A 27625-nucleotide genomic window follows, 5' to 3' on the forward strand; every position below is an offset into this window, starting at 1 on the left:
GGTGATTGGTCCATGTGTGTGTGTTTGTGTTTGTGTGGGTGTGTGTTTGGGAATTCAATCACAATTTGTATAAATATGTTATAGACTTGAGTGTTGTTTAGAAAGTTGTCTTACTTTGTAGCATGAGAGCTCAGTTTATGTATGTGTGTACAAGTGTGTCTGTGTGTGTGTGAATGTGTATATAAGTGTTTGAGTGTGTATTCTGTCCCGACCTTCGATGGTATTGGGGTGTTGGTGGTAGGTTTGAAGGGGTGTGTGTGTGTTTATGTGTGTGTTCGGATGAGGGGGGGGGGGGGGGGGTGACACTGTCTTAATGATGCATTTTCTACTCCATTGATTCAGTGGCTCTGCTCTCCAGTAAATCCTTCACATGCAACACATTAAAGCTGGCCCTTTTTCCTCCTCCGCCAATCGATTAGCACAGCTTAGAGACGGCCACTCTGGGAAGCAGGGCGAGAGATGGGACTTGTTATCTTCAGGGACTCACACACTCTTTCTCTCACACACACACACACACACACATATGTATGTATGCACACACGCAAATAGAATTTGAAAGTTTTCTTTCCTGCACATTTTTTGTCATAAAAAAATATTTTTTTATAATATTCCCTTAATAATTGTAACGTTGACAGGACCATCAAAGGATTCATATTAAATCAAAGTTTTTTTATTGTTATATTTAGCATGCATTTGCAGTACTAGAATTTGCAGATATAGTAAAAGTTTTCAGTTAAATATACATATAGAAATCTTTTAAAATGTGTTTTATGTTTCATCATTTTTAATCCCAAAGTTGTCGGCCACATCTTTTTTGTCAATTTTTTTGCAATTAATTATTTTCCCTGTGTTGCTGAATAGAACCCTTCAAATAACTTGATAGTTTATGATCCTCATCCCTGATAGTAATTTAGTAACAACTGTGACCTCTATTCTTCTAAATTACTTTGCCATGCTCCTGCTTTTAAGGATGAGGTAAGAAACAAAAGAAAGCAAGATGTACAGTCGTGCGGTCCCTTTGAGTTTCATCCATCACATGGTTATTAACTTTTGATCTGTCTTTTCCCTCAATGGCTTTCGTAGTGCACGTTTCTATATTACACATTCTTCTTGTTACCCTGAGGAGAAGGAGTAGATCTGCGTATAGCTGCCTATAGGAGAGCTGGGAATGCTATTATACTCCATTATAAATTAATTCACCTCTTCTTTCATAACACTGCCCCTTAGTTCTGCCTCACGCCGCTGAAATAATATCATACTCAAGACCAGCGTTCATTAGTCCCTGTAACAGCTCCTGAATTTTTAAGGCTTGTTTTACACAATGAAAAAAAGAAGAAGCTTGATGTGGCCTCTGAACAGTAAATTAAGAATTTTTGTTCAAACACACACAGTACAGTGCTGATCTCCAAGCTCGTATTGTGGGCTTTAAAGTGCTCTTTTATTTAATCAGGGTTTACAGCTGCCAATTAAAGATTTTAAGATGATCCCGGGGAGAAAGTTGGAGCGTTCCTCGAGACCTTGGCCATGTCCCCTAAAATAGCCTCTATCCTCTGTCTCTTTTTTCCATTGTGAGTAATGATCTGAAAGGTCAGCAAAGGTGAAGAGGATATGAGCGATTAGGATTCCTCTCAGAACCACAAGTGCGGGGGCTTGTCAGTTTTTTCTTGTATTACTTTGAAACTAGAGTTAACTCGAAGCCATCCAAACTGTTTCATTATAAATATGAGTAAAAGCACTATATTCATTAAGGTGTTTAGGCGTGTACAACATGTGGGGAAATATTGAATAGGAGAAAAACAGCTGTAGAGAACATATTTGTCTGTATTTTCTCTACTATCAACTTTCATTTGATGGTGTTTTGAATGAGACATGAAGTGAATAGTACCAATCAAACGGCTCATACTGAGTGCAAGGGCAACCATATCATTCTTGATTTAGAAACTCTGTTGAAACAGCACTTACTAGTATTCCTCTCTGCACTCGATGGTACTTGTTTTCACCATATAACTAAAAGACCAAGGTTTTACATGCAAAATAATTTAAGAATCTTCCTCTTTATTCTGGCCAATTTTAAGGTTGAGTGGAGGAGTGTTATCTAAGCCTTATAGCACTCACAAAAATCCAGTTAGAGCGTTCTTGTCTTAAGGTCAATCTTTTAAAAAGGAGGGAAAAAAACATTCCTCTGTTTACTGAGCAAAGGCTGTCCTTGGTGAACCCCTTTCAGACGGAGATAAGTGTTAACAGAATTTGGGAAGGGGGGGACGTGGAGATTTCTATTGACTGACTGAGATTTTACAGCCTCAAACAAAGTTTCACTCCAAAGTTTTTCGAGGCAGAGTTCCAGGGCGATGCAGCGTGGAGTTTCAGCTGCGCTGTGGATAAAGCTTTTTAATGCTATTGACTCTTTTTAGGCTCTTACCAAGATGTTCTGAAATATTTAAATGATCACTGGGAGTATCTCTCCGTCTGGCTGGGAATAAAAGGATGGAAAGAGAGGGGGGGACTTTTTATGTCAGCCTTATACAATCCCTGAATTAATAGGCACAAGATAATTAGAGAATTTTGTGCAATAACATTGTCCCCAAGCTTTATAGTCGTGGGTGGCATCAGGCAATACATGCTAGTAAAAACTGTTTCATGTGTCCAGTAGCGCTGCAAAGCGCCAACTCAGGAATGTGTTTGTAGTTTTACTTTTAGGAGAGTTATTATTAGTTTCAAAGTAAAACTAGGAAATAGGAGTGTCCCCATCCAGAGCCACATCTACAGCACTGAAGTCCCTTGTCATGGTCTAAGTTATGGTTCTGGGAATTGGAGTTTTAATGACTTGAGGAAGAATTTACACTCTGTGATAATGGTGGGACTAAATATCATTCAATTATATTGTCTTCAAGCAATGGCAGCCTCAATTAAATAAAGTATGATAAACAGGTTTTAGTTATTGATTAAACAAATAGCTACATATGGTAAAACATCATTATCACAATGGTATAAAATAGATAGTCTGTATTTTCATATTGACAAGAAAAGACACAAAGAAAGGTCACAGACCCACTGTGACTCAGCAGACTCTGCACTTCCACTAAGTGCTCTGTTAGTATTTCAGCATCTTTCCACTTGTTATTTTGGTATTTGGTCAATTTACTGCTCAGTTTGGACTCTGCTGCTCTCATCAGGATGTTTGGCTGTTGGTTGGCTCAGTCCACTAATCAGAAGGTCAGTTGTGTGATCCCAGTCTCCTCCAGTCCGCATTTCTAAGTGGCCTTGGGGCAAGATAATGAACCCCAAATTTCCCTGATGTAGCATCAGTGTTTGAGTGAATGGTCATATAGAAACGCTGTATGACTGGTCAAGCCAATGAGTGAATGTTACTCTTAGTTTTTTTTTTAAGTTGGTTTGGTCATAGTTTCAAAATAAATGCAAATGTTTTTAGTGAAAGATCTTGAAAACTTACAAAAGTTTGATGGAGAAAGTTAGCAACAAGCTTCCCTCTGGAGCTACTGGCACAGGTACTTTCCAAAGTGTCCGCAGTTGGTGGGGAACAAAGCCATAACTTAATGCAGAGAATATCTTACCTTCACCAGGTGGACACAAGCATGACTTCAAATGAAAACTAAGATTGTTCCGAATCTGCCAGACATATAAAAAGGCAGCTGCATGCTAATGTGTTAGCCATATAAACTTAAAAGCGTTAGGACAGTGTTCTATGTCCGTCTTATTTTGCTTTCCCCCATTGGCAGATAAAATATTGTCGGTTTGAAAATCAAAGAAAAGCTAAAATAGCTGTAAAATCCTCGTTAATGTCCAATGGTCCAAATTTATATCTCAGCCAACCAAAGCTAAAATATCTGAACCACACCATTCAGCCATGACGTGAAAACCACTTTCTGGTTTCAGCGTCATGGCGATTGGTGTAGATGCTAACACGGCCTCACACAGACACACACTCTCTCGCATACACACACACAGAAAGTGACAGTCAACAAACGTTCAATTTATCATCATTGTTACAAGTCAGATGCTGGCAGCAGCTCTAGTATCTGACTAAGACCCATATTGGCCCAGGAGAGAGAGATAAGCTGTTTGTTTCTGCTGTCAATGCTGCCAATTTGGTTTCCCATCACTTCAAATTCAAATCAACAGCAGTGCAGAGGGGATCTGTGGGAGCGAGCGGAGGAGAGCGGGGGAGAGAGAGAGAAGGGCAAGGGAGCAAAAAGAAAGGGGGAGGAGAATAGCGGAAGAGGAAAAGCAACAGAACAGCGAGGGATGCTCCGTAAGACAGGGAGGGAAAGTAGATAAGATCACCTAGCTTCTGTGAACACCATCCCCCTGTGTCCTACACTCGCTTCTTATCTCAACCACTGCAGACACCCTAAAGGGACACACACCCACCGAGAGAGAAAGAGAGAGACAGAAAGAAGGTGAGAGGGGGGAGAGAGAAACAGAAAAAGAGAATGGGAAAGAGAGAGAGAGAAGGGGGTATATGGGAAAGAAGAAGAGAGAGGATGAAAGAAAGCAGCAAGGCAATGGTGGAGTCTATGAATACGTACCCGTGGAAGAAGGAGAAAGAAGCGAGCTGCGGCGGTGAATCCCGCCAACTGTCACCAGGCCTCATATAAACCACAGCTGTGTTAGACCATAGAGCTTTGACCTTGTTAACTATGAGAATATCTGACTTGATCATCTTTCTCTGCTAGATGTAGTTTCCCTAACGAGTTGACTGTGGGCCCCAACTTACCCCGGGAGAGACGCAGGTGTCTCAGGCAGGTTGAGACCGACGCAGTTGGCATTTTGTCCATCCAGCTCTCACTGCGTTTCAATAGCAAATGTGAGCTTCAGGTACGAGGTGTGATCAGGCTCTACGTGACTGCAAAATATTAAGTGAGGAGAACATGGATTAGTCGCAACAATAAATTGTATATATAGATATGTATGAAAAATGTAAAATACATAATGTATAGATAGATTTGAAGAAGAGTTTGCCATTGAGAGTACCTTTTCAGAAAAGAGCCCAGCTAATAAAAAAAATTAATCAAAATATGATTTGGGGAAATATATATAATTGATATATTATAGTTGATGATTTGATATATTCTCTTTACCGATCTTGAGTATATTTATTGTCACAATAAGTACAAACCACCAGTGTATACTTGCTATACTTCTAAAGTATTTTCCTATGGGTTTTTGCCCTGATTGTATGCAGTCTAGAGCTGACATGAAATGAGGAAAGGGGAAGATGGGGAATAACATCTAACAAAGGTCACTAGCTGAGCTGCATGGTCAGCACTCGAAACCTGGAGGTCAACAGGATGACCTCAGCTGTAACAGCCTAACATCATGTTCTAGAACCATGAGTGCATGGAAATTAGTAAATGAGCAGTGAGGTATAAATAGCTGAAAAATAAATAAATGATGGCTAGAGGGTTGAAAAGTAGAACTTCTGCTTCTCAAACGAGAGCAGTTTACATTTGGATCTGAGGAAATGAGAATTAAGACCTAGTAAGTCTAAACATCAACGATACCGGAATCACCGTGTCTTGTAAATATATGAAATATAAAATAAAATCGCTGCCTGGATTGCATTTCCTGGCACTGTTGTGCACATTTCACAAGAGTAGGAAGTGCCAGGTTTTTGTGCACGTAATCAGCACATAAGGGGGTAGTTGGTTGGATGGTGGGTTTAAAGGGAAACAAGTAAAAACAATGTCGGTTAAGATTACTTAAAATATAACGGCCTCTGGTTTGGTGCGTTTGTGTTCTCTAGTTTCCTCAGACTTTCTCTAACCTTAACCAAGTGCTGTCAGGGCCTACATTTTGCAACAGCAATGTTAAATCATGCTTTAGATGCTACAAGCAAGAATGGATGTTCTCGAAAAACTAATAAAATATGCTGTCGGTGAGTATTTTATGGACGTGTTCAATATCAGAATATCTGACTTAGCAGTGTTTTCCGCGGTTATCCTGGACCCCTGGATATATTGGAGGTAGTGGGTGCCGAGGCTGCAAATCTTGCGAGTGAGTGTCGGGCGTGTGAATCAGAGGCTCGCGTGTGCTTCCTGTGGGACGGTGCCCGGCATGTAGCGTTAACACGACAGGCCCGTAGAGGATGAGGAGGCAGCCAAGCTGTCAGCGGCCAGCTCCCACTTCGCCTAATGAGAGAGAGGCCCGTTAATTAAAAACACCAACAGGCGGAGCTCCCCAGCGTCCCGCCATCAGGACGACCCAGGGTTAAAGACACGGAGCCAAGAGGATGAGACGCACGCTGCTTCTACATACAGTGCGTGGTGCTGCCCCTCAACAATAAATAGCCCCCGGAATGCAAAAAAAAAAGAACAAAGTGAAACTGGGTAGAGCTGCGGGAGGATGGGGGGGGCGCGCTTTTTATAAACTGCGGTGTTTGTATTTTAGGGGGAGGGGTCTATGATAATCATCTGATATTCAGTCCTTGATGTTCTGTGGTTCTTTTGTCTCTGGCGTGAGGGAACAGTTTATCAATGTCTTCATGCAGACTTTCATTCCAAAGAAATGTGATGTTTCTGTCGACTCTATTGTTCAGGAACAGAGCTCTTTTTCAAACGCTTCCAACGTCTGTTAATATTGTTGTCATTGTGCAAACACAGACACTAATCATCCCCTCTGCACGACTTTTTCTTCTTCCATTGAATTTAATTGAATTCTATTTAAATGAACGCTTTTTTCATTAAGAGGCTGTCTACAGTCTGGTTCAGAGCATGCAAGCACAACACCTGCATATTTAGTGCGAGGGGAAGTTTTTGCCCGAAACCGATTCACGTCGCCGCCGCCTATTGTGCAATTGTATTTGTAAGTGTTTTATTAAACTGTCAAACACATGAATCATTAGCCTTGATCTGCAGATTGACAGCTTGTCAGCTCTCTGACAGTGGCGCGCGCCTCGCTGTCAACAGGGGGTGGCGAGGGAACGGCTTACACGTTCCCCACGGCTCCCTCGTCTTCTCCTTCTTCTTCTTCCGTGCCTCCTGCGTCTCCATCTTCCTTTCCACCCCCACATGTCAGCCCAGGTGCTAACAAAACCGAGGATTGTGGGTAGTCTTGGAACATATGGAGCAGAGAGACGGAGAAATGAAGGGTGGAGCGGGGAGGGAGGGGTGCGAGAGAATGAGAGAGAGAGAGAGAGAAGCTGTCAGGGAAATGTCTATCCCTGTCACAGCAGCCGAAGGCGCGCGATGGACAAATGGATAACTACAATTTCAGACTGCCAGAGAGGAGGCGCTCTCAGATGCGATGGGTTTTCTGGGCAGTGGCTCTCACGCAACAGATTTCTGAAGCGCCATGATTTTTCTTTTTTTGGTCCCACGTCCGTTTCTGTCTCTGCATGTGTATGGATCATGTTTGTATACACAGGAATATTCCGTTTATTCAGTTGCTGAAATGCTGTTCGTTGTGCACAAACACTCACAGGCGCACACTCACAAACACAAGCAAATTCCCTGTGCGACCATGTAGACAGAGTGTCAGAGCTGTGGCTGCAGGCTTGTGTGCTTGTGTGTGTGTGTGTGTGTGTGTAGTCTTTTGGCTGTTCGCTGATGATTGGTGCAGCCCCCTCCCATGGCTGTCTCTGCTTCTCTGTCCCCAGTTCCCATCAAATAATTATCTCTCCCTCTCGCTGTATTTCAGGCTGTGCCTTCCTCACCTACTGTGCCAGAGAGTCGGCCCTGAAAGCCCAGAATGCATTGCACGAGCAGAAGACCCTGCCAGGGGTAAGTTGTACACGACGAAAGCCACGTCGACCCAGAGGCGGGATCTTACACAAACACATTGCAGATGCAGGTTTCATTTTTAAAATACAATGTAATGCATCATATTTATTTCAAATCAATGGGGACCCAGCGTCTTCGCCACTCCTGTCATGTTGGAAGAGCACAGCTCTTCTTTCTCTTAAATATCCCTCCTCTTCCACCCCCCACCGTCACCACTCCACAAACCCCTTTCACTGCCCCCCCACACACACACTCTCTCTCTCTCCTCACTTTGACAGTCACACACACAAACCCATAGGGAGAAACCACACAGCATCACATCATAGGCATACTATTTATAGGCCTTCCTCCAGTTTGTGTAAATGAGTGTGTGCCTCTATCTCCTTCTCTCTCTGTGTGTGTGTGTGTGTGTGTTTGTGTGTGTGTGTGTGTGTGTGTGTGTGTGTGTGTGTGTGTGTGTGTGTGTGTGTGTGTGTGTGTGTGTGTGTGTGTGTGTGTGTGTGTGTGTGTGTGAGCATCCATGTGTGTGGGCAAGTGTGCGAGAGATAGACAGAGAGGGATGAAAAGCGGGTGGGCGGGTGGATGTAGGCTATTTGTACATTTATGTGCACGCTCTGTGTTGTGCCCCGGCCTGGCAGCAACATGAGTGTGCATCGTGAATGTTCCATCTCGACAACACGTCCTCGCCCCAGATGCTGTGGATGTTGGCGCTCACATGTACGCTGCAGCTGGATGCAAAGCGTGTCTCTTTGTAATGCTCAGCTCCGGTTCATGTATGTTAGAATCGAGGGAGCTGTGACACTGTAGTAAAGGAGCAGCAGATATTTGATTGTCAGCTATCGTTTGCGTGAGTTTATATTTGTGTGCAAGGGATTATATGCATCGTGAGCATTTTCTTGCGTGTAAACATAATTGAATGATTATATATTTGTGTGTGTGTGTGTGTGCGTGTATTCCTGCAATCGTGTTCTTAAGGTCTGCATGCACCTGAATGCACACGCATCCGTGCTTGCGCGTGCACATAAACGTGGCGCCCCAGCCCGCCTGCGCATGTATGCGTGTTAGGAAGTTTTGATGCGTCTCTGTCAGGCCTGGCTCAGTTTGCTCTGTTCGTTTTTAATGACGCCTCCAGGGAAGCTGACAGTCGCCGTGTTGAGCGCACAGCCTTTGATGTGAGTGATTATGACATCACAGACGTGCAGCCGAGAAGAGCGGAGGAGTGGGGATCCGTGCTTTCCTTTTCTTTTTTTTTCACTTCCCAGTGGCATATTAGTCAGAAAGAGAGGGAGGGAGAGACAGAGACATGCACAGAGAGAGAGAGAGAGAGAGAGAGAGAGAGAGAGAGAGAGAGAGAGAGAGAGAGAGAGAGAGAGAGAGAGAGAGAGAGAGAGAGAGAGTATATTTGGCCAAAACCAGAATGCGATTTCGTGTTCACACAAAATGTGCCGCCGATTGATGTTTTTTGCCTTTGCTGCCATTGTTTGACACAGACCAAAATATATGGGCACAAAAACAACCTCTTTAAGGATTCTGTCTTTACCTCTTCAAGGGAGAGGGACTGTATTTAGCTGAACATGCCACACAGTAATGCATCAACAGCAAACAAATTGAATCAGTCACTTGCGATCAACATTGTTTTAGAGGCAAATGCTAATTAGCAATGCCTTTGCCTGTGGAGGACGGTCTCAAGTTTGCATTTGATCGATGTTGAGTGTTAAGTAAACAGAAGTAATGCCACAGGACAGTCCTAGATGCTCAACAAACCCTGAAGCCGTGCGCTCGGAGAGGCAGACCAGGAGACCGTCTTGTGTTGCCGGTGGAGGTAAAGCCAGCAAAACAGAATAAATGAGTTCACTAGAAACAGAGCGAGGACTTGGCCCTGGGAAAGGCAGTGGGACGTTTTATAGCACACCACTACACCCTCTCCCCTCCGTTTTTTTCCCGCCTCCCCTTTTCTCTGCATCTTTCAGTCCCCACCCCCCCGCCTACGGGCCAACACAACCAAAACCCCTGCAAATGAAATCCCTTTTTTCCCCTTAAAGCTTCTTTCCCCTTCACTTCACGTCCTGATGCGCTTTTTATCGTCAAAGTTGCTCCCCAACCCCTCACATTTAAAAAAGTTTTCTGCCATCCTTTTTTCTATCGCTGCCAGGTGAGCCGAGAGAAGAGGGGATTTGGCTTCCTTGTGGAAATGCCCTGTAAGCATGGCTGTAGGCTGTTGGTGTAGCTTCGACAAAGTACTGAGGGCCGCCTCGTGTGTATGTGAGTGTCTGTGTGTAAGCAACTGAGCGAGTGCAGCGTCAGGAGAGACTTTGGGTAAACAAGCGGCAAAGCAAAAATACTGATGTTAAAGTGACACTGACATTGACCTACTCCTGATAGGCGACAAATTGTTTTCCCATCCCTCGTTCCATCACGGTGTTAGAAACTACAGGTACACAGGATTAGGCTGATAGAAAATAAATAAACGTTAGGCGTAATTAAATCAACCGGACTGGCACTGAAACTCACAATGAAAACAGCCAAGAGATACGTTTGAATGATAAACCCCATACAAGGCCAGAACATTCATTCAATAGATGGATGAATGAGCAAGATCTTCTCCGCACAGGTCCAGGGCCTCGAGGGTTTATTTGCCCGTTAAGCAAGAGTCACTCTCAATGAAATCTGTGGGGGAAAAAGACCAAGGGCTCAGTTAAAATGTGTAAGTGTCTCGATCCTGTCTTTTTGTTCCTGATCGCGATCTGAAGGTTTTTATATACGATACTCACCGCCACTAGATGTCACACAAGCACCGGCATCTCGTACAAAAATAAATGCTTCATCTGCAACTCCCCCGACCTTTGTGTTCTCAGCGAGCTTTTGCCTATACGGTCTTTTTGGAAAGGTTCCATTCAGCTAGCTGCCGTGCGGACAGATAAAGCTGATCCGCTTGAACCCACTGACAAACTTTAGCTCCTACCAGTGTCGGAGCCTCCGCGTGAGACATTTCAGTTTGTAAATGTTTGTTTTTAAAGCTTATTTTGGGGATGCACTCATTCTTGCAACACCAAGTGCAGCATATCTCAGTGGGCCTGCTTGAGTGTTTATAAATAAGGTGTAGCCAATGTTTCTGGGTTAACAGTACAGTGGTGGGCAGGAGATATTTTTAAACTCATTCATTTAGTTTCTTCTTAGGTGTTGGGCTCAATCAACTGCAGCCCTTTAGAATGCTGGTCAAGCTAAAAAAAAGTATTATAGGAATTACAGGAAAGAACACAAGCATGAGGAAAGTAGATTAAATGCAAGTTATCACAAGTGAAACAGATTCTGGATTTGAAGTACACAACTGAGCTGATCAATTTAGTTTGGGTGGTTTTTTTTTGGAGATGCTATGTGAGACAAGCCAAAAATGGGGCGCGTCCCAAACGTCATGTCCCTGGCTGCTGTATTTGTGATCCCGCGCTCCAGTTACAGACTCATACTACAGTGAGAGGCATTAAAAAGCCTCTATTGATTCTGGCAAAAATCCTTACATGTGGGTGGATGTGTTCGCGTGTGTGCACGTGTGTGTGGCTGTGGGTGTACGTGCGTGTCGCAGGGTGGAGCTGCAGAGTTGAGCTAGCACAGGGGGCAAATACCCACCAGCACATCCTCCCGCACACATATACTTTCACGTGCAAAGAAAAATAATAAATAAAAACCTGATCTGGCATTCACTCAAACACACTGTCAGATATACAGTACGGGCCTTCCTACAACCATAAACCCCCACACAGTGCACAAAAGGACATGCACTATTGAGTACTGAGCAGAATATGTCAGGTTTTTTTAAAAAGTAATGCATATAAATACAACAACTGCACCCAACACTCCAAACCCTACACTTCGCAGCAGAAATACAACACTCCTCGTAAACACTTCCATTCAACTACCTGATACTGTGATACTCAGGGAGAGAGAGAGAGAGAGAGAGAGAGAGAGAGAGAGAGAGAGAGAGAGAGAGAGAGAGAGAGAGAGAGAGAAATACAGTAATAGTGAGCCAGATGAGAAAATATAGAACACTGTGAATCAATGCGTCATTTCAGAGCGCTTTCCCACACACAAATACACACAAACACACACACAGATAATGGAGCACATATACACACACCGAGTTTTCAGCCCTGGGGCAAACAAACACCAGAAAAGACGGGAAGGCAAATGAATAGCAGGAGGGAGGAAAAGAGGAAGGGGCTGATGGAGGCAGGTTGGAGAGAGTGGGTGGATTGAGGGAGTGGGAGGAGAGGTATAGTCGGGTGCCTCCATACTGACTGATTTGTGTTTCTTTTTTCATCCCCCCCTCGGTTGAGATAATGCCAGGGTGAGAAATCCATGTCATTGATTGGCTCCTGCGACCCAGTTTCATTGCAGCTTTTTCTCAATAAGTTGCCCTTATTGGTCGATAACTGCCAGGCTCCCCAGGTGAAGTGGGTCAAGGGATGTTTGGAGGGGGGAGTTTCAGCGGTACTCGGTTATGATTTGTTTCCCGTAAGCGTGCAAGTACAATATTTCACTACTTTTTATAGATTAAGATTAGTGGTGCAGTGTGCAGCAGGCGTAGCTGCACGTCCACGTGAACGATGCTGCAGGCCCTCCGGCTGGAACGTCCCCTTTTTCTCCCCACGCCATCACCTCTTCAACTATCCTTATCACCCTTACTGGGAAAAAAAAACAAAAACGTTTTGCCACATATCAAGGACCGGTTAATGAATCCACATCCGCTGACAGGATGCACAGCCAAGTAACAATAGGCTTCTCCAAAAAACACAGATTTTTGTAAACTCATACACCTATTTAGCAGCTTATTTCACTCTTGCATGCCTAACAGCAGAAACTAGCGGGCACTCTCAGTAGCCGGTGCAACAAAAGAATAAACATTATCCAATGTCCAAAACGGGAGCAAAGCTTTTAAGAGAGGCAGTATGCTGCCTGAGTCCTGGCAGGTCATAAGCCTGCAATAAAAATTCAAATGAGTCTCCACAACAGACAGTAGGAAACCAGAGAGACTTGTCTGAAAGTAGTGTTTGTAATAAATTCAGAGTTAAACACAAATTCAGTTCAATTCATTGGACACCTTAATGCTGCAGCAGGCAATTATGTTTTAAACTAGTGATGAGAATGATTGCTCTTTGAACTGAGCCAGATCTTATGGTGCTGTTTCTTTCCTGAAACAGCTCATTGGTTTACTTTTCTTTCTTGACTGCAAACCAAGAACAGCCCCAGAAAAGAGAGTGTCTCCCTGATTAAGTGATGAAGTTACACCATTGATTGGCCAAGTGCTACTTTCCCAATTGGCTGCTGCTATTTTCAAAATGACTAACCACAAATAGTGCAGCTCATTCCCAATGTACATGTGAATGTCCAGCCGTAAATCTGTTGTTTGGGGACAGGAGTGACTGTGTTTATGTATGAAATAATAACTAGGGGCAGTGACATTTTGGAACAATGACAAAAGACTGGCTGCCACCAGTTAAGATCTGGTTCCTTTCGCTCGGCTAAGCCAGGTCCATAAAATTGGTTTCACCAGTTTGGTGTTGGACACTCTTGACAAGACAACACAGAGCCTGTACCTCAACCCAACCAACTAACAGAAATAACAGCCAGTTTTTTTATCCTGCAGCAACTGTGCCCTGTCTCACTAATGCTCTTGAGGCTGAATGGGAGCAATTCCCTGCAGCCGAGTCCAAACGTCTTGTGGAAATCCTTCCTAGAAGAGGAATGGAGGCTATTATAGCAGTCCAGGGTTTGGGTTGAATTGTTTAAGTGATTGATTGATGCTTTGAGCCACATGGTGTCCACTGCATATGGGCTTCTAGCAGTAAGCGAGTCCTTGTTGGATCGTTGAACCCTGCCTAGAAACATTTCCAATGTCCGGTGGGGGCCTGTGTCTGTCTAATGAAGTAACTTTCCGAAACCCACGTCCACCACCCTGTGCCCTTTGACCCTTGAATTGTGTAAGGAAAGGATACAAATCTCAACGGAAATAGCCAAGGTTTGACTTACTCGTGAGTCGGTGTGAACATCCAATTGAATGAGCAGCGATAAGCAGAGGCCTGACAACATAAGGACTTTGTTATTTCAGTCATAATGCCCATAATTTTACAAGATACCAGACAGCAACAACAATCAAAATGAACCATCTGGCAAATCATAAAATACAGATCCCCATTTTCATAAGGAGGCTTTGAAAATGCCCCGTTTATGAGATTACGTATGGGTTTAATGTGTGGATGTCTCCATACTTTTGGCCATACGGTGTGACACATGAACGCTGCCACAATAATAATAATGATTATCACAGCCTACACACCATCTATAAATTTTGGGCTCCAGACCTGATGTTACGGCCTCACAACATCGCCATGGGGAGTTTGAGCAGATTGTATAAAAGTGAAAGATTCATCTGTCGGGAGGCAGCAGTTCCCTTTAGTCCAGTAATCCAACTAACTTCAGAAGCGGTGCACGCCACCCGCTGGGTCAATGAAGTGATGATCCAGCAGTGAAATTACACACCTCAATGCTACAAAGCGATATTTCAGAACATGCCGTGTCACTGCAATAACCCATTTTTGATGTTGATCTCATTTTAAAAAAGGAGAGCTTGGAGTTTTGTCCAGGACTCCCCAGTGTTACTATACAAAAATAACAATCCTAGTAACATGACCTGTCATCACTCTCTATTTGGACATGTGTTAAGTCAAGTTGTGATTCATATAACACCCTAACACATTCCATACGCCCTTCTGAAAAATCCACTACAAATTGTTGCGGACTGAAGAGTCCTCTGCAAACTGTCCGAAAAAGTGTGAGATGCTCTTTAAACGAATGGATTGAACTGTCTGAGCAATTCAAAACGCCTCTGTTAAGTGCCATTATTGGGTGATCCAAAACTTGTTGTGTTCTCTCTGAAAAGCATGTCCTTGCTACAGGAACTTCAGAGGCGCTACAGCTCCTTTCAGCATCTCATGCTGGCTCAAGTTATTGTCACAGTCTGAAATCAACTTGTCCTTCCCTTGAGTTTATATTGATCCACAAAAGTACAACCCTACAATGCACCGATGAGTCCTCATCCTGAGTATCACACTTCACTGAGCATTTACAAGTGTTAATGTCACTACTGGCACTTCAGGACTCCTCCATGTAGTGCCAGTAGTGACAGTGGATTTTTTGACAAAATCTTTTTCTTTGAGAAATCATTGATTCCAGCTTTCTTCCACAGCCCAAACACATGCAGGTTGGTGTGACGTTAATTGAAGACTCTAAATTGTGTGAAGTGTGAATATGAATGAGAACGGTTGTTTGTCTCTATATGTTGTCCATGTGATTCACTGTTGACTTGACTATCCTATGGATGGATGGATGGATGAACTCCGAAGCCCTGCACTTACTTACTGGAATAAAGACGACAGTGGCCATAGCTGCTTTCACACATGCACTGCAACCCTGAATCTAGACATTACCTGTTGGAGCAGCGTGTGTCAGTGCAAACGTCCAAATCAGTTGGAACGGGCATTAAATGGACTTGAACCTGCCAGCTCTCGAGCACAAACGCATTTGTAACATACGATTGAATAGAATGTGATTGGATTCACAGCAAGCAAGTTAGCGTGTTGATGACATTTCAATCATTTCTCCCGTGCGGCTCGAGGCACTGCCCCACGTCTTAACCACACGGAGTATTTCCAGTAGGTGAGAACGCGTCCGACGCAGACAATCTCCGGTTGTGTGCTCCGAGTGTGAAAGGGCAACTCCCGACAATGGCCTGACCCCATTCCCCAGACATTATTATGTGAAAACGGCTTTTGACTGTCACTCGGGAAAGGACGTAGGCATGGGCCGCTGAAGCTGGAGCTATTTCTCCACCCAAAAAAAAGGCTTTAATAGCATCCTTACCAGTGTGCGCCTGGCTTCAGCCCTGGTCATGCGAATACTTCACAGATTTAAGCATCTCCATAAGCTGGTTGTGGTAGTCATTCTGTCATTGTCATAGTTTTACCTCCCGCTGCTGCTGCTGTATTGAGTCTGCCCGACTCCTGCTGCTTTGAAATATCCTGCCAGTCCGAGCTTTTTTCTTCTTCTTCTTCTTTGTGAATAGCTGTATGTCACACTGCTATATTGCCTTATCTTTTTCATGCCCTTAAGCTCCACACACACATACAGTACAGTTCGCCTTCCCACAACAGTAAGTGCGGTGTTGTCTGATCTTTTTATTGTAGCCTGTTCAGTTAATTTACCATGCACATTAAATGTCGAGGAACAGAGAACAGATAACTGAAAACAATAAAATGCAATAAATCAGTCACACCTACAATATAATTTATATATTAGAGCGGTGTTTTATTGATCGTTGGAGAATATTATGGTCCGTACTGTATACCTTTTCTTCCTGTCATGCATTAGTGCAGCTTGACTACTCGTGCTCTACTCCCATGTCTCTCCCTCGGTTGTCAGTGCGGGACGGGGCCGAGGCTTTGAAACACCAGATAACATTTTCATCCAGTGATTTCATTCTTTTTCCTCAGGCTCTGGTAGCTGCGGTATCTTTCTATATTTCTCTCAAGATCTTTCTATTAATCAGACTTTTCCAGTTTTTCAAATAGAGCGTTCAATTTGGACAAACTGCCAGTGTGAGATTAGTTTCTCACATCCCTAACGCAAATGATTTTATTGGAAGTTTCCTTAAGATACTTTGTAGAAGCAATGAACATTTTTCCAAATTGGTTTTTGTAGAAATTTGGAATAAAACTGCTCAAGTGTTCTAAAATGGATGATGATGTTGAAGTTGCTTTCTGCAATGCTGCCTCTCTGGTAGCAGTATTATAAAATTGTTCTTTTGTCTTATGCTATACAGCAAATAAATTATTTCACAATGACTGCGGAGGAAAAATATCACAAGCCCAGTTTGAACAAGGGCTTTTTATAATGAGAACAACTAAAAGAAAAATGATTGTGTCAGTTCAAAGCAAAGGGCAATTATCATGCGATGCTTGCATTGCTGTTTTCTCTGTCTTCTTTCATCATAACCCTGATGGCAGAAACTACTCGAGGAATGTATAAGTGATTACAGAACAGCTAACAGTGTAGCAAAGAGGGAATATATAGGCAATGATTAGAAGACAGTGAGACGGAGCAGGTTAGAGGTAGAAACAGTAGCCAATGCTTTGGTATTCTGGAATGAACGTTTTTTAAAAGTAGGGCCCAGCGGTGAGTCTCGCTGCAATATTAATGTTGTTTTTCTACTTCTCAAAGTTCCTATAAAGCACAAACTAACCGCTCACTTTTTACAAAGGGGGCTTTATTCTTCTGTAAATACAATTCTCATTCCAAGAAAAAGCCACAATCCACTTTATTTTGTGACCTTCACCGTCCTCACCTTCGCTGGAGCCTTCGGAATATATAACACAGAGATTTCAATTTCTTCATTTGGCCCGTATTATCTGATATGTTCGACAGAGCGGGAAGTGGCGCTCGCAAATCTTGTTCCCGGCCCGGCTATAGCAGCTGGCGAGCTGGTGGCCGGGGGATGTGATAATGACACAACGCACCATCTGAGGCTGGATAGCGGGCCGCGACTCAGGCAGCTTTTAATAATTGATGGCAGCCAAGGCCCCGGATTGGCCAGTAATTGCATTACAGGTCACTTCTCAATAGCAATTTGTGAAAGTTGTGGTGATGTGTGCTGGGTGGCGATCAATAGGCACTGTCCAGAGATGTAGTCCCCCCCCTCACACACACACACACACACACACCACCTCCCCTCTCTCTCTTTCTCTCTCACGCTATCTTTCTTTTTGAACGAAAGCAAGGGGTCCACTGGAAACACTTTTCTTTCATTGTCCTCTGCCACGGCAACAATGTCGGGACTTTTTCTTTTAAATCAGATTAAAATCCTAGGTTCAATTTAAGGTAAATCGCTGTGATCAACCACAACCCAGATTAATGCCTTGAATACTCAAGTACTAATACACAAATTGCCTTAAAATGTAGTTTTCATTTAAATTATCTGTGTGCAATAAAACTTGTATGTAACTTTGTGTGAGGGGTTTGATTGGGGGAACTCGTTTCACAATATTCAGCTTGACGTCATGCTGATTTCAGCCTTTAACTTATTCATATATTGCTTCTGGTGTTTAGTTTGGCCGAGCACATTAGTAGTATGTGTAGTAGCATTTCAGTCAGTTAAATTAAATGAGTATGTCACAGATTTATCATCGCATCACACTATTGTCGCTTGATGGACATGTTTTTCAAAATTAAACAAATAATGCTGCAAATCTAAAGACACTATCATTTTCTATGTATTGCATCTTTCTTTCTGGCGCCTACATCACCCACATGCAACTCAACCGCCAACAGTTTGGTCAGAGCCTCGTGTGTGTTCTACTAGAACCTGATAATATAGCTTCAGGCCACCTGCCTGCAGACGAGAGTTCTCAGCCCATGACGACACTCACTCACTTTACTCAGCTTCCTCCAGAGTCACAAAAAACATTTATTTTCACACATGCAGTCATTTTCCTGGTAGGCCCGGTATACGTTTTTTTTGTTAATCTATAATTGTTGTCACTTTGGTTTAGATTCAGAGAACGATTCTGGTTTATCTGTATTAACAATTTATGAAACTGACGTCAATGAGCCCAACAGCGGACCTACCCTACATATATGATTCACAAACATCTAAAAACAGCTATGGCTCTAAATAATAAGTCTGAGAAGATAGAACATAATCACGTTATCTCAGGTTGAGATTGGAGATTTAACTGTGTGTGTGGTTTAACAGACTCTCACCAGGTAGGGAAGGTCTAACAAAATGACTGATATGCATGAACAGAATATAGGGTCTAAGTTTAGGTCTTTCTTTTTATCTTGACCTACACGACAGACATCTGGAGTCTGGCTATCTCTGCCACCTATATAAATGTTGACATTATGTTTTTGGACGTGAGGTAGAGCAGGTCGTCCGCTGAGTAAAAGGTCAGCGGTTTGATCCCCATCTCCTTCATTCCTTGTGAAGAGTCCCTGTGCACGGCGCTGAACCCAAAATGCTCCTGACGGCTGTGCCAGCAGTGTGTGAGTAATGTACATTCCAGAAAGTGCTGCACCTAGACGCACTGCATGAGTGGATGGACGGCAAAACTGTACCGCACTTTGAGTGGTCATCAAGACTGGAATACAGACCATTTACCATTTAATCCGCCTCTTGTGAGACCTGTGGAAGAGCAATACCAAATCAATGCGGTGCCCGTTTATAGCAACAATACGTGGCGGAAACATAAAGTGAGTGAGAGAAAGCCTCGGGTTCAGAAGGTTAAAATAGCACAAGAGCTCAAATCCAGCATCATCACAATGCCTCACTTTCAACTGTAGTACAGCCTCTGAGCCCTGTGCCCCCTCTGGCTCCCCGGCTGCACTCGTTCTCATGGAAGTTATTTACTGTTCCAGCCCCAAAACGCTCCCCTGACAGACTCACAATCAGACACGACTTTGCCTTTGTTTCTCTTTTCTTGCTCCTATTGTTGACATCTCACCCACTTTGACATTTAAACTATCACTGTCATCTCTGCACATCTGCTGTTCATTCGTTGTTGTTTTTTCTCGCTCTCTGTCTGTCCCACTCTCGTTCTGTCTCCCTCGCTCCCCTCTCCTCCGGCTTCCTCTGCTGTGGCGTGGAGAGGAGCGGAGGAGAGAAGAGTGGAGGAGACAGGAGATTTTGCATGCTCTAAATACAGCCTCTACGTGTGTGGGCTGCTGTCATCAGAGGAGAGAAGGGACAGGGGATGGTTCCGTTTCTTTTGTGAGAGTGCATGTGTGTTTGTGTGTGTTTGTGTGTGTGTATACAACTGTTTGCCTATGTGACAGCGTGCGCATTAATCCCAGCAAACATCAAAGATGCTCCCTCATCCATCTCTCTGTCTTTCCTCTCCTTCTCGTCCCCCCCCTCCCTCCGTCAGTCCCTCTAATCCTCCTTTAACATCAATTTGTCTGCGTTGCCTTTTTGTGCTTCTGTCGTCATACCCTGCCTTTTGCTTGCCTGTCTGTTTTGGTGCGTCTCACCTCTCTTGCATGTGCCTGGCGGAGTGTGACAGCATTGAGAAGTCACCAAAGAGGTAAATGATGATAGGTCATCCATCATGCTTTATGGACTCTGTATGGCGCTGCCGTGGAGAGTGGCTGCACCGCGCAGTAACTCAGAACACTCTGTCCCTCCATATAACCAGGCAGCGGTTCTCTGCTGCTCGCCTCGACTATGCAGGGCGAGTGTTTGTGCGCGAGACACGGGAAGAGCGTCGGTCTGACTCACCCACTTAAACTTTTCTCTGTGTGATTCAATGTGTGTGTGCGTGGATGTGTGTGTGTGTGGGGGTGAGAGAGGGAGATAAAACAGAAAGAGTGTTTGGTCCACACTGGCAAACTGTGTGTAACAGGCCTTCATTATGGCCTGATGTGCTGCTGCTGCTGGGAGCATCAACTCTTGCATCATCAATTCTTAATATTCTGTGCATGTGTGTGTGTGTGTGTGTGTGTGTGTGTGTGTGTGTGTGTGTGTGTGTAAGAGAGAGCAAGAGAGGGAGAGTGAAAGAGAGAGAGAGTTTCTATGTATTGTGTTTGTGAAAAAGCAAAACTTGAAGATTTTATAAGTTAATGTAAGAAGGTATCTCTCAGAGTTTGGACCTTTTTAATGGCGTATGTTGCCTTATCTGGTTGTTTGATCATTCCTCCTCCACACACTGGCCCTGAAGTGATCTCCTCATCTGTGAAATTGAACCTGCTATGTCGTGAATTGGCTTTTAAATACAATATTCTATCTTTGTGTCCCTCCTGTGCTCAGTTTCCTGGGTTGGTGGGAGATGTCAACAAACCTACACACTACTGCAGACATTTTTTTCAATGAATGTTCACACTCAACCACAAAAACGACTACAAACGCTCCAACGAGCATGCCCCAACCAGTAGGTGGCGATAAAGTGCACATCAACGATCTGTCAAATACCAGAGGCGAATATTTTGAGAATAATCATTAGTATCACTGGTATTGTTCTTGTGTCCTGTGCCTGCTCCTTACACAAAGCAACGCATGTGTGAAATAATCTTTGCTTTACCGAGGTTTTGAAAATCGGTACTCGGTCAAAATCTCTGTTTTAGTGACTTGAAACGTTGTTTGTGTGGATGAGAGGCCCAAGCACAGAGGAAAGAGTTTAACGTAAAATAATTGCATCCCTGAGACAGGTCCTATAAGTACCTCTTAATTTTACAGTGTAGTTATGATAGGAAGGGATTACCGAAGTATTTTGTTAAGACAGCCTTGAAAAGCAAATTTCTCTAACATCCTCACACATTCTTTTCTCTCTTTTCCTGCAACATTTTCCCTTTCTCTCCATCTCCTTTCTCTCTCCATCCTTTCCTATAACCCTCACTCTTTCTCTACGGAGAACCTGTTCACACTTCTCTTTTGTCACCTTTCCACCTGGAAGAACAATTGCTCTGACAGAGTTCACTCTGTCTCTCCCTCTCTCCACCCTCCTCTCCCACACTTCCTCCCCGCGCTATACCACTTTCTTAGATCCAGAGGGAATCACACTGTCTGAACCAAATGTGCCACAAACTTGTCAGATGGTGTTTGTTTTCCACCACTTTCCCCATACTTCTTTTTCAGCTCACGGGTGTGTGTGTGCGTGGGTGTTTTAACGGTGTCTATGTATTTGACAAAGTGCTTTGACATGCGCCGCGCTCGCACGTCAACGGAATGAGAATATGCGAGGTCATTATTGAAATAGGAGTCTGCAACTGGGAAAGGGGGCTGGGGGTGCGCCAGACTGAGTCACAAGGTTTGTGTGATGATAAGCTTTGTATGTTCAGACAGCTTGTCGGCATATATGTGAAGACTATAAGTAAACAACCTCTCCACCGAGGCTCCCTGGATACTTTGAACAGAGGATATTTTGCTGAAACCAAAGGTGTATAAGGGACTGAACAGCTGCGTTCATGCCACCAAAAAGTGTAACACGATTCCACAGAGGTACAAGCTCTCTACATAAGAACTTGCAGCACAGAGTCTAGGAAACAAACACTGAGAACATGACATACCCGCTGAATAACCAAGAAGATTCTGATTCCTGTGGATTGGTGACAATCAGAAGGGTTGCTTGACAGTTAAACTAGAATTGATTGGGAGACAAGGCTCTGATATTTTTAAACCCTACACTCTTTAGCGCAGTTAAGCTTCTAGTTCAAAGCCCTAATTATCATTACTGTTTGGTTTTACTCCAATAATCCATTTGCTCTGATCACCTGATATGTATAAATTAAAGCTAAACCCCGGAGGTGCAGAGACTGGGGCCTTCCAAAGGTAGCACCACTAAGGGCTCCTATCAGAGCGGATCAATGGTCGACAGAACTAACTGGTGAAAAGAAAAAAAGAGCAGGGTAAAGGAAACTAGGCAAGAAGGACACTTAGAAGGGTAAGTCTGCCGGGGAGCATTGTAACTCACCTCTGGCAATCCCATACTGTAAGTACACCTCTAAAACTCATCCCAAACTTTGGCAAGACGCGGCACCTGCACCAGCATCCTTTATGAATGTCACAGCCCGTGAGAGGAAAATGATTACGTTGCAAGGAAGACAGGGGGGTGAAACAGGAGGAGGTGGGAGAAAGAGAGAGAAGAAAAATCACTTTGATGGATTATGCTCCTCGTGGGACAACCTTGTAACGTTTCTGGACAGGATTCGAACGCACCAAGATTCTCTTCTTTCCTTCCGTCCCCTTTTGTCATCCCAGACGTGCACTGACTGTGACAACTGCGCCAGCGCTGATACCTGATGATACCGCTCGCAGGAACTAATTACCAGCAGTAATTAAGAGATGTGACGTGGCTCCTACCACCCATGCTGTCTTTGGGTGGGGAAGATCTTAATTGCCGTTGCCACATAAATGATGGCCAAAGATGCATGGACTCAGGCTTGTTAATGGAGTCTTAGTGCTCGGTAGCAAAGAGCAAAGACTTCAGGGCCATTGGCGCCTCGTGCACACAGATGGTGCCGCCTGTTGTTGATCGGTGCGTTAAGGGCACCTGTGAAATTAAACAGACAAATGAGTTCCCCGCCGGCAGCAAAACAGAACATCGCCCTTTTATGTAAGATGGCTAAACCGAGGCATGCATTAGCTGCTTTTAATGCTAAAGGGCAGAGCATTTTCAAGTCGTTAGTCAAAGATTTGGTTCTGTGAAGGAAGCGGGGATAGGGAGGTAGTAGTGGTGTATTCTCGGGTGGATGTTGGAGATGTGGTGCTTGTGCAGTTTTCTTAGCCCTCAAGCACATCTAGACCTAATTAACAATCATGTTCCACAGCAAGGTTGTCTTTGGCAAGGATCCAGTCCAACCTATAATTAATTTACCTTACAGTAACACATATTCCTAGGCAGTAAAGGACTTAAAAGTTTGACATGGCTCTTGCAGGAGCACTTAGTGGTAAGCTACCTAGTGTATATTTTCTCCTTTAATGGATGCTGTGAAGAGCTCTCTCTGCACACTAATAATTAAAATGTCTGCTTCTTCACCTCGGTACATTTTTAAATTCTAATCTTCTAATTCCTGCTTATCTTTTAATTGATTTGGGGGACACCTTTGGTTGTGGGAAGGCAGTGTGTTTGTATTCTGCCACTGCATTTCCCAGGGATTCATTTGAAACGCTGTCACCAGTTCTCTGATTTGACCAACTGCTGCGAGCGACCTAACATGAAGGCAACTACTGACACTGCTGAGTCACACAAAGATCAGAATTGAAGACGACCACATCTATGGCGACATGAGGCATCTGCACTGCAACAATACATTGAACACGATGGTGTGATAATTGGTGTTATTGCTGCAAATATGCTACAGCTGCCTCAGATTCTTACCCAGTAATAACATCACATCAACAAAAGGCATCTGTTGCCGACCAAGTTTGCACACAGAGCTACTGTGCTCTACATTGTAGCAATTCCTCTGAATAACAGCGTCTCAATCCAGGCACTCCTCCAAAATGCTAAAATAAGTCACTTTTGACTGCAGCGAGGAAGGGACAGTTCAGTCGGTTCAAGAGGAAATCTGCATTTATCAGCCCCCATAGTGGTTTTTCATCTCGTAAAGGGGAAACTCATGTTGACTCTTCCTTAAACGCAAAGAGAACTGCTTCTCTTAAGTTTACCTCCCTCTAAGTGAATAATGTTTGAATTCCATTTTCATGACAGTGGCCTGAGAGGTTCTCTGACTGCACATCCATCTGTCTGGTTCATATGAACCTTGAGGGAGATCCATAAAATTTGGCCTGAACCTTCACTTGGACCCAAAAAAATGAAGCCTTTGGATGTTGGTGTCAACATCTCGTTGGTAAAAACAAAATATCTCAGGAACATCTTGAGGAAACTTAAATACGTTCATCAATGCCCAATAGGACGCAAAGATAAACTGATTAGATGTTAATGGTCAATTACACAAAACTCAATGAGCTAATTAGGACACAATTTAATGATAATATGATGATGTTGAGGAAGTTATATTCAATTGGCCAAAGGTCAACTTCACTGTGACGTCTCAATGTTCTGCAAAACCACATTTCTGGCCATCGTCCAACTCAATAAGTCCGTAACAATAGGGGAGATTGTGACCATATTTCCATCAACTCTTCGCTGGTTGGCAGAGGCATGCAACCTCGAGGCAGTAATTATAGTTTTTCTATACTTCACGTGTGGGCTTCAGCAGATGGCACTCTGTTCTCCATCCACTCGTCCTCAGTTAACACCTCTTCTGAAACTAACCACACTGTTGTAATTTAGTTGTACCATCACAGAGGGGGTTTTTTTACACAGCAAACAGCTAACTACTCCAAACAGATGATTGGAGAATCCTGTTAACGGAGCTGTTGATATACAAATCCTTTTGTTGTGAGCAAGCAGTGATTCTGGTGAATCAATAGCAATTTAAAAGTGAGTTCTAGCTGGGTATGTGTTTGTACTGGACAGTGTGAGCACATTATCATTCTGGAGTATATACACAATGGATGCTGAGTCAGCAATAATGACACAGCATTTCTTTTCTTTTCTCGGGCCCGCCCCCGTCACTGTCCCCCTCTCACCCTCTTTGGGATTTCTCTGTTATTTTGTCTATTTTCATGATCTCATTACATCATGGCTTTAGGGCTGTATTCATTAAAGATTAAAAGTACTAGGCACTCCAAAGTCTCTTGCAGTAAATAGCAGACCCTGTGAGTCATGTCTCAGGCTGCTTGCTCACTCCAGCTCCATGTGGTCACTCCCTCCTGTCTTCATGTTTTTCTGTGCCAGTCTCTTTCTTTGGCCCTTTCTCTCCTTCGCCAAAGAGGCGGACCACTGAGACAATCTGCCCACGAGCTGCGACGCTTTCAGCAGAGCACAGATGTTGACACTGGCAGTTGACTCCTGATGACAGCACTCCTGTTCTGTAATTAAACTTTGAGAAAGTTTTCATTTCCCTCAGAGGAAGCCGCACTGACAGTGTCATTTTATATGTGGGAGTAAATGTTTTGGCTCTTTGATAGTTGTTTTTTATACCTTAGGCCTCAGTAAAGATTCATTTTGCCCCTCAAACAACAGAACTTGACTCATCAACTGTGGTTGGTTTTTAAAAGATAAACTTACGTAACATGGGCCTCGGAGCAAGAACATGGCAAATAAAATTGCTTTAAATGGAGGCTGACAAGAGTATTTGGCTTTGTGCTGTCACAACCGGTGATGTAGCTGAGGAAGACGGTGTCATGTATAAAGTCTGCCTGCATTTAACCAGGACATTTAGATCTATACTATATAATTTGTCTTGCTATAATTATTATATGACTTTTCAAAATGCAAGCAAATTATAATTTCATCCCTCTGCTTCACTCTAAGTCCCTATCTTTTATGGGCATCGGTACGTTTCAGAAAAATTAACAACTTCCCGGCAAGTGATACTCATCTTATTAAATCCAGAAATATTTGGCAATTTTCTATCCCTTTCATTTCTTAAAACGGCAGGAACAATCCTGTCCAATGATGTGGCATCAACTGTCAGTGTTTGCAGATCAGACAGACACACGTGTATAAAGCTCTTAATCATTGGATGTCATCTTTGGGCAACACAAAATGCGTGTGGTGATGAATTATTGATATGATCCTGGAGATAACAGTTGCGCTCTAATTGCATGTCATCATTACCAGGTTGAAACCAGTCTTCCTGTCCCCTTAATGTGATTACACATTCATAATTGAGACATTATTAGCTTGGATTATTATTCACAACAGCAAAGCCTACTAATTGGCATGGGTCTGCAGCGTGTTGTCACTCACTCTCTAAAGGTAAATGTTGAATTTTAAAACCCAAAACAATAGATCTCTGTGGATCGAGATGGCAAATACCAGTTTAATAAATCTGAGGAGTAAGACCGTAAAGGCCTTAAAAGTGCGAAATCAAATTTTAGATCAATACAAAATCCGACGGGGAGTCAGTGCAGCGAGGGAGAGGTGACGTGGTCAAGCCTTATTGTTGATAATAGCTCTTCAGGCCACGACAAAGGTATTTAAAAAAGTAATTGCAGTAATTCCATGTTACTTCTGCAGATATTCATGCTCCCCAGGGGAGACACCACCCTGTCGATAAATATATCTCCAGCACTGTTGAGTTCCATAGTAGCAGCATATGATGAGCCTCAAAACACCTGCAAATGTGAAGTGAGAGGCTCGTAGTTTTTACAGACTTTATTCGCCTGAGCTCCTGGTATAATGTCCGTAGAAATCTAGGAGAGGTCGATGTGAGAACACAGCAGGGGATCATCCCATGGAGAGCTGACGATGGTGTCAGGCTGCTGCAAACGTGATCATGTGATCTCAGCAACAGGGTTAACACATCCCTTCCTGCCTCTGTCTGCTGCACCCGGCTGCTCCACCTCTCGCCTGAATAATGTAGGGGATTTGTTGCTGTTGTGCAGAGAACCTCCCGCTGTGTTGTGCATGTGTGAAAGGTAAACTCTGGGTAAACTCCGTGGCTAATTATCCGGATATTACCCGGAGGTCATGTCTGAAAATGTTAGCCCACACACAGGTGGCATCTTGTGCATCATGACTGTAAATGACTAGTGATGCACTAATCTTTCCCTAAACCTAACCATGTCATTTTGTGCCGAAGTCTAACCAGACTCAAACCATCATTGAACAGATTCATTTCTGATTCAAAATAGTTTTGAGTCTTCCAAAGCAGCAGTTGTTGTCGTGCCGTCTGGGGCGTGGACGAATAACTTATGTTGTGGTTTGATCTTGGTGGACTTGTTGGACCCGGTGGATGTGTCTGGTCTGAGTTACACACGCTTTCTATTGATGCAGCGCTCCGTGACACTTACATGATACACCGGGACTGATAGGTTGTAAACTCATCAGCCTCTGTGGCGCTAGCAAGGCTTTAGATTGCTGTCATGTTTTTGTCCAGCTTTACAATGTGAATTGAGGATGCAGATGTATTATTTCGAGGCGCAATTTTCACTACTCCCCCCCCCCCCCCTCTTGTGCTGTACACTCTCATGGGAGCCTCTTTGGAATTGTTTTTCATCTGTTATAGTAATCCCATTCCCCTCACTCTTCCCCAGTCTTTAATTCCTTTTTGTTTTCCATCAGACCTCACTTCTTCTGTCTTCTGAATATGTCCTCATCTTCAGCTCTCGCTCTGCTCCGAACCCCTTCCTGCTCCTCAATCTATGTCCATCTCCCTCTCTCTCTCTCTTTCTCTCTCTCTCTCTCTCTCTCTCATTCTGGCTCACTAACCACACAACCTTCCAGCCTCCTCGCCATATCTCCCCACCTTTCCCCTCAACCTCCCCACATCCC

The 27625-nt window shown here is 43.7% G+C and overlaps 1 protein-coding gene across 1 annotated transcript in view; it reads left to right on the plus strand.

Moving 5' to 3' along the window:
• celf4 (CUGBP, Elav-like family member 4) overlaps nucleotides 1–27625 on the plus strand; it is a 79896-nt gene that overhangs the window by 13541 nt on the left and 38730 nt on the right. The window contains exon 2 of the mRNA XM_053411580.1: nucleotides 7657–7739. Coding sequence (XP_053267555.1) covers nucleotides 7657–7739 — 83 coding nt within the window. The remainder of the gene's footprint in view (nucleotides 1–7656; nucleotides 7740–27625) is intronic.

The sequence above is a fragment of the Pleuronectes platessa genome, chromosome 2 (assembly GCF_947347685.1).
Source record: "Pleuronectes platessa chromosome 2, fPlePla1.1, whole genome shotgun sequence".
NCBI classification, from domain to species: Eukaryota; Metazoa; Chordata; class Actinopteri; order Pleuronectiformes; family Pleuronectidae; genus Pleuronectes; species Pleuronectes platessa.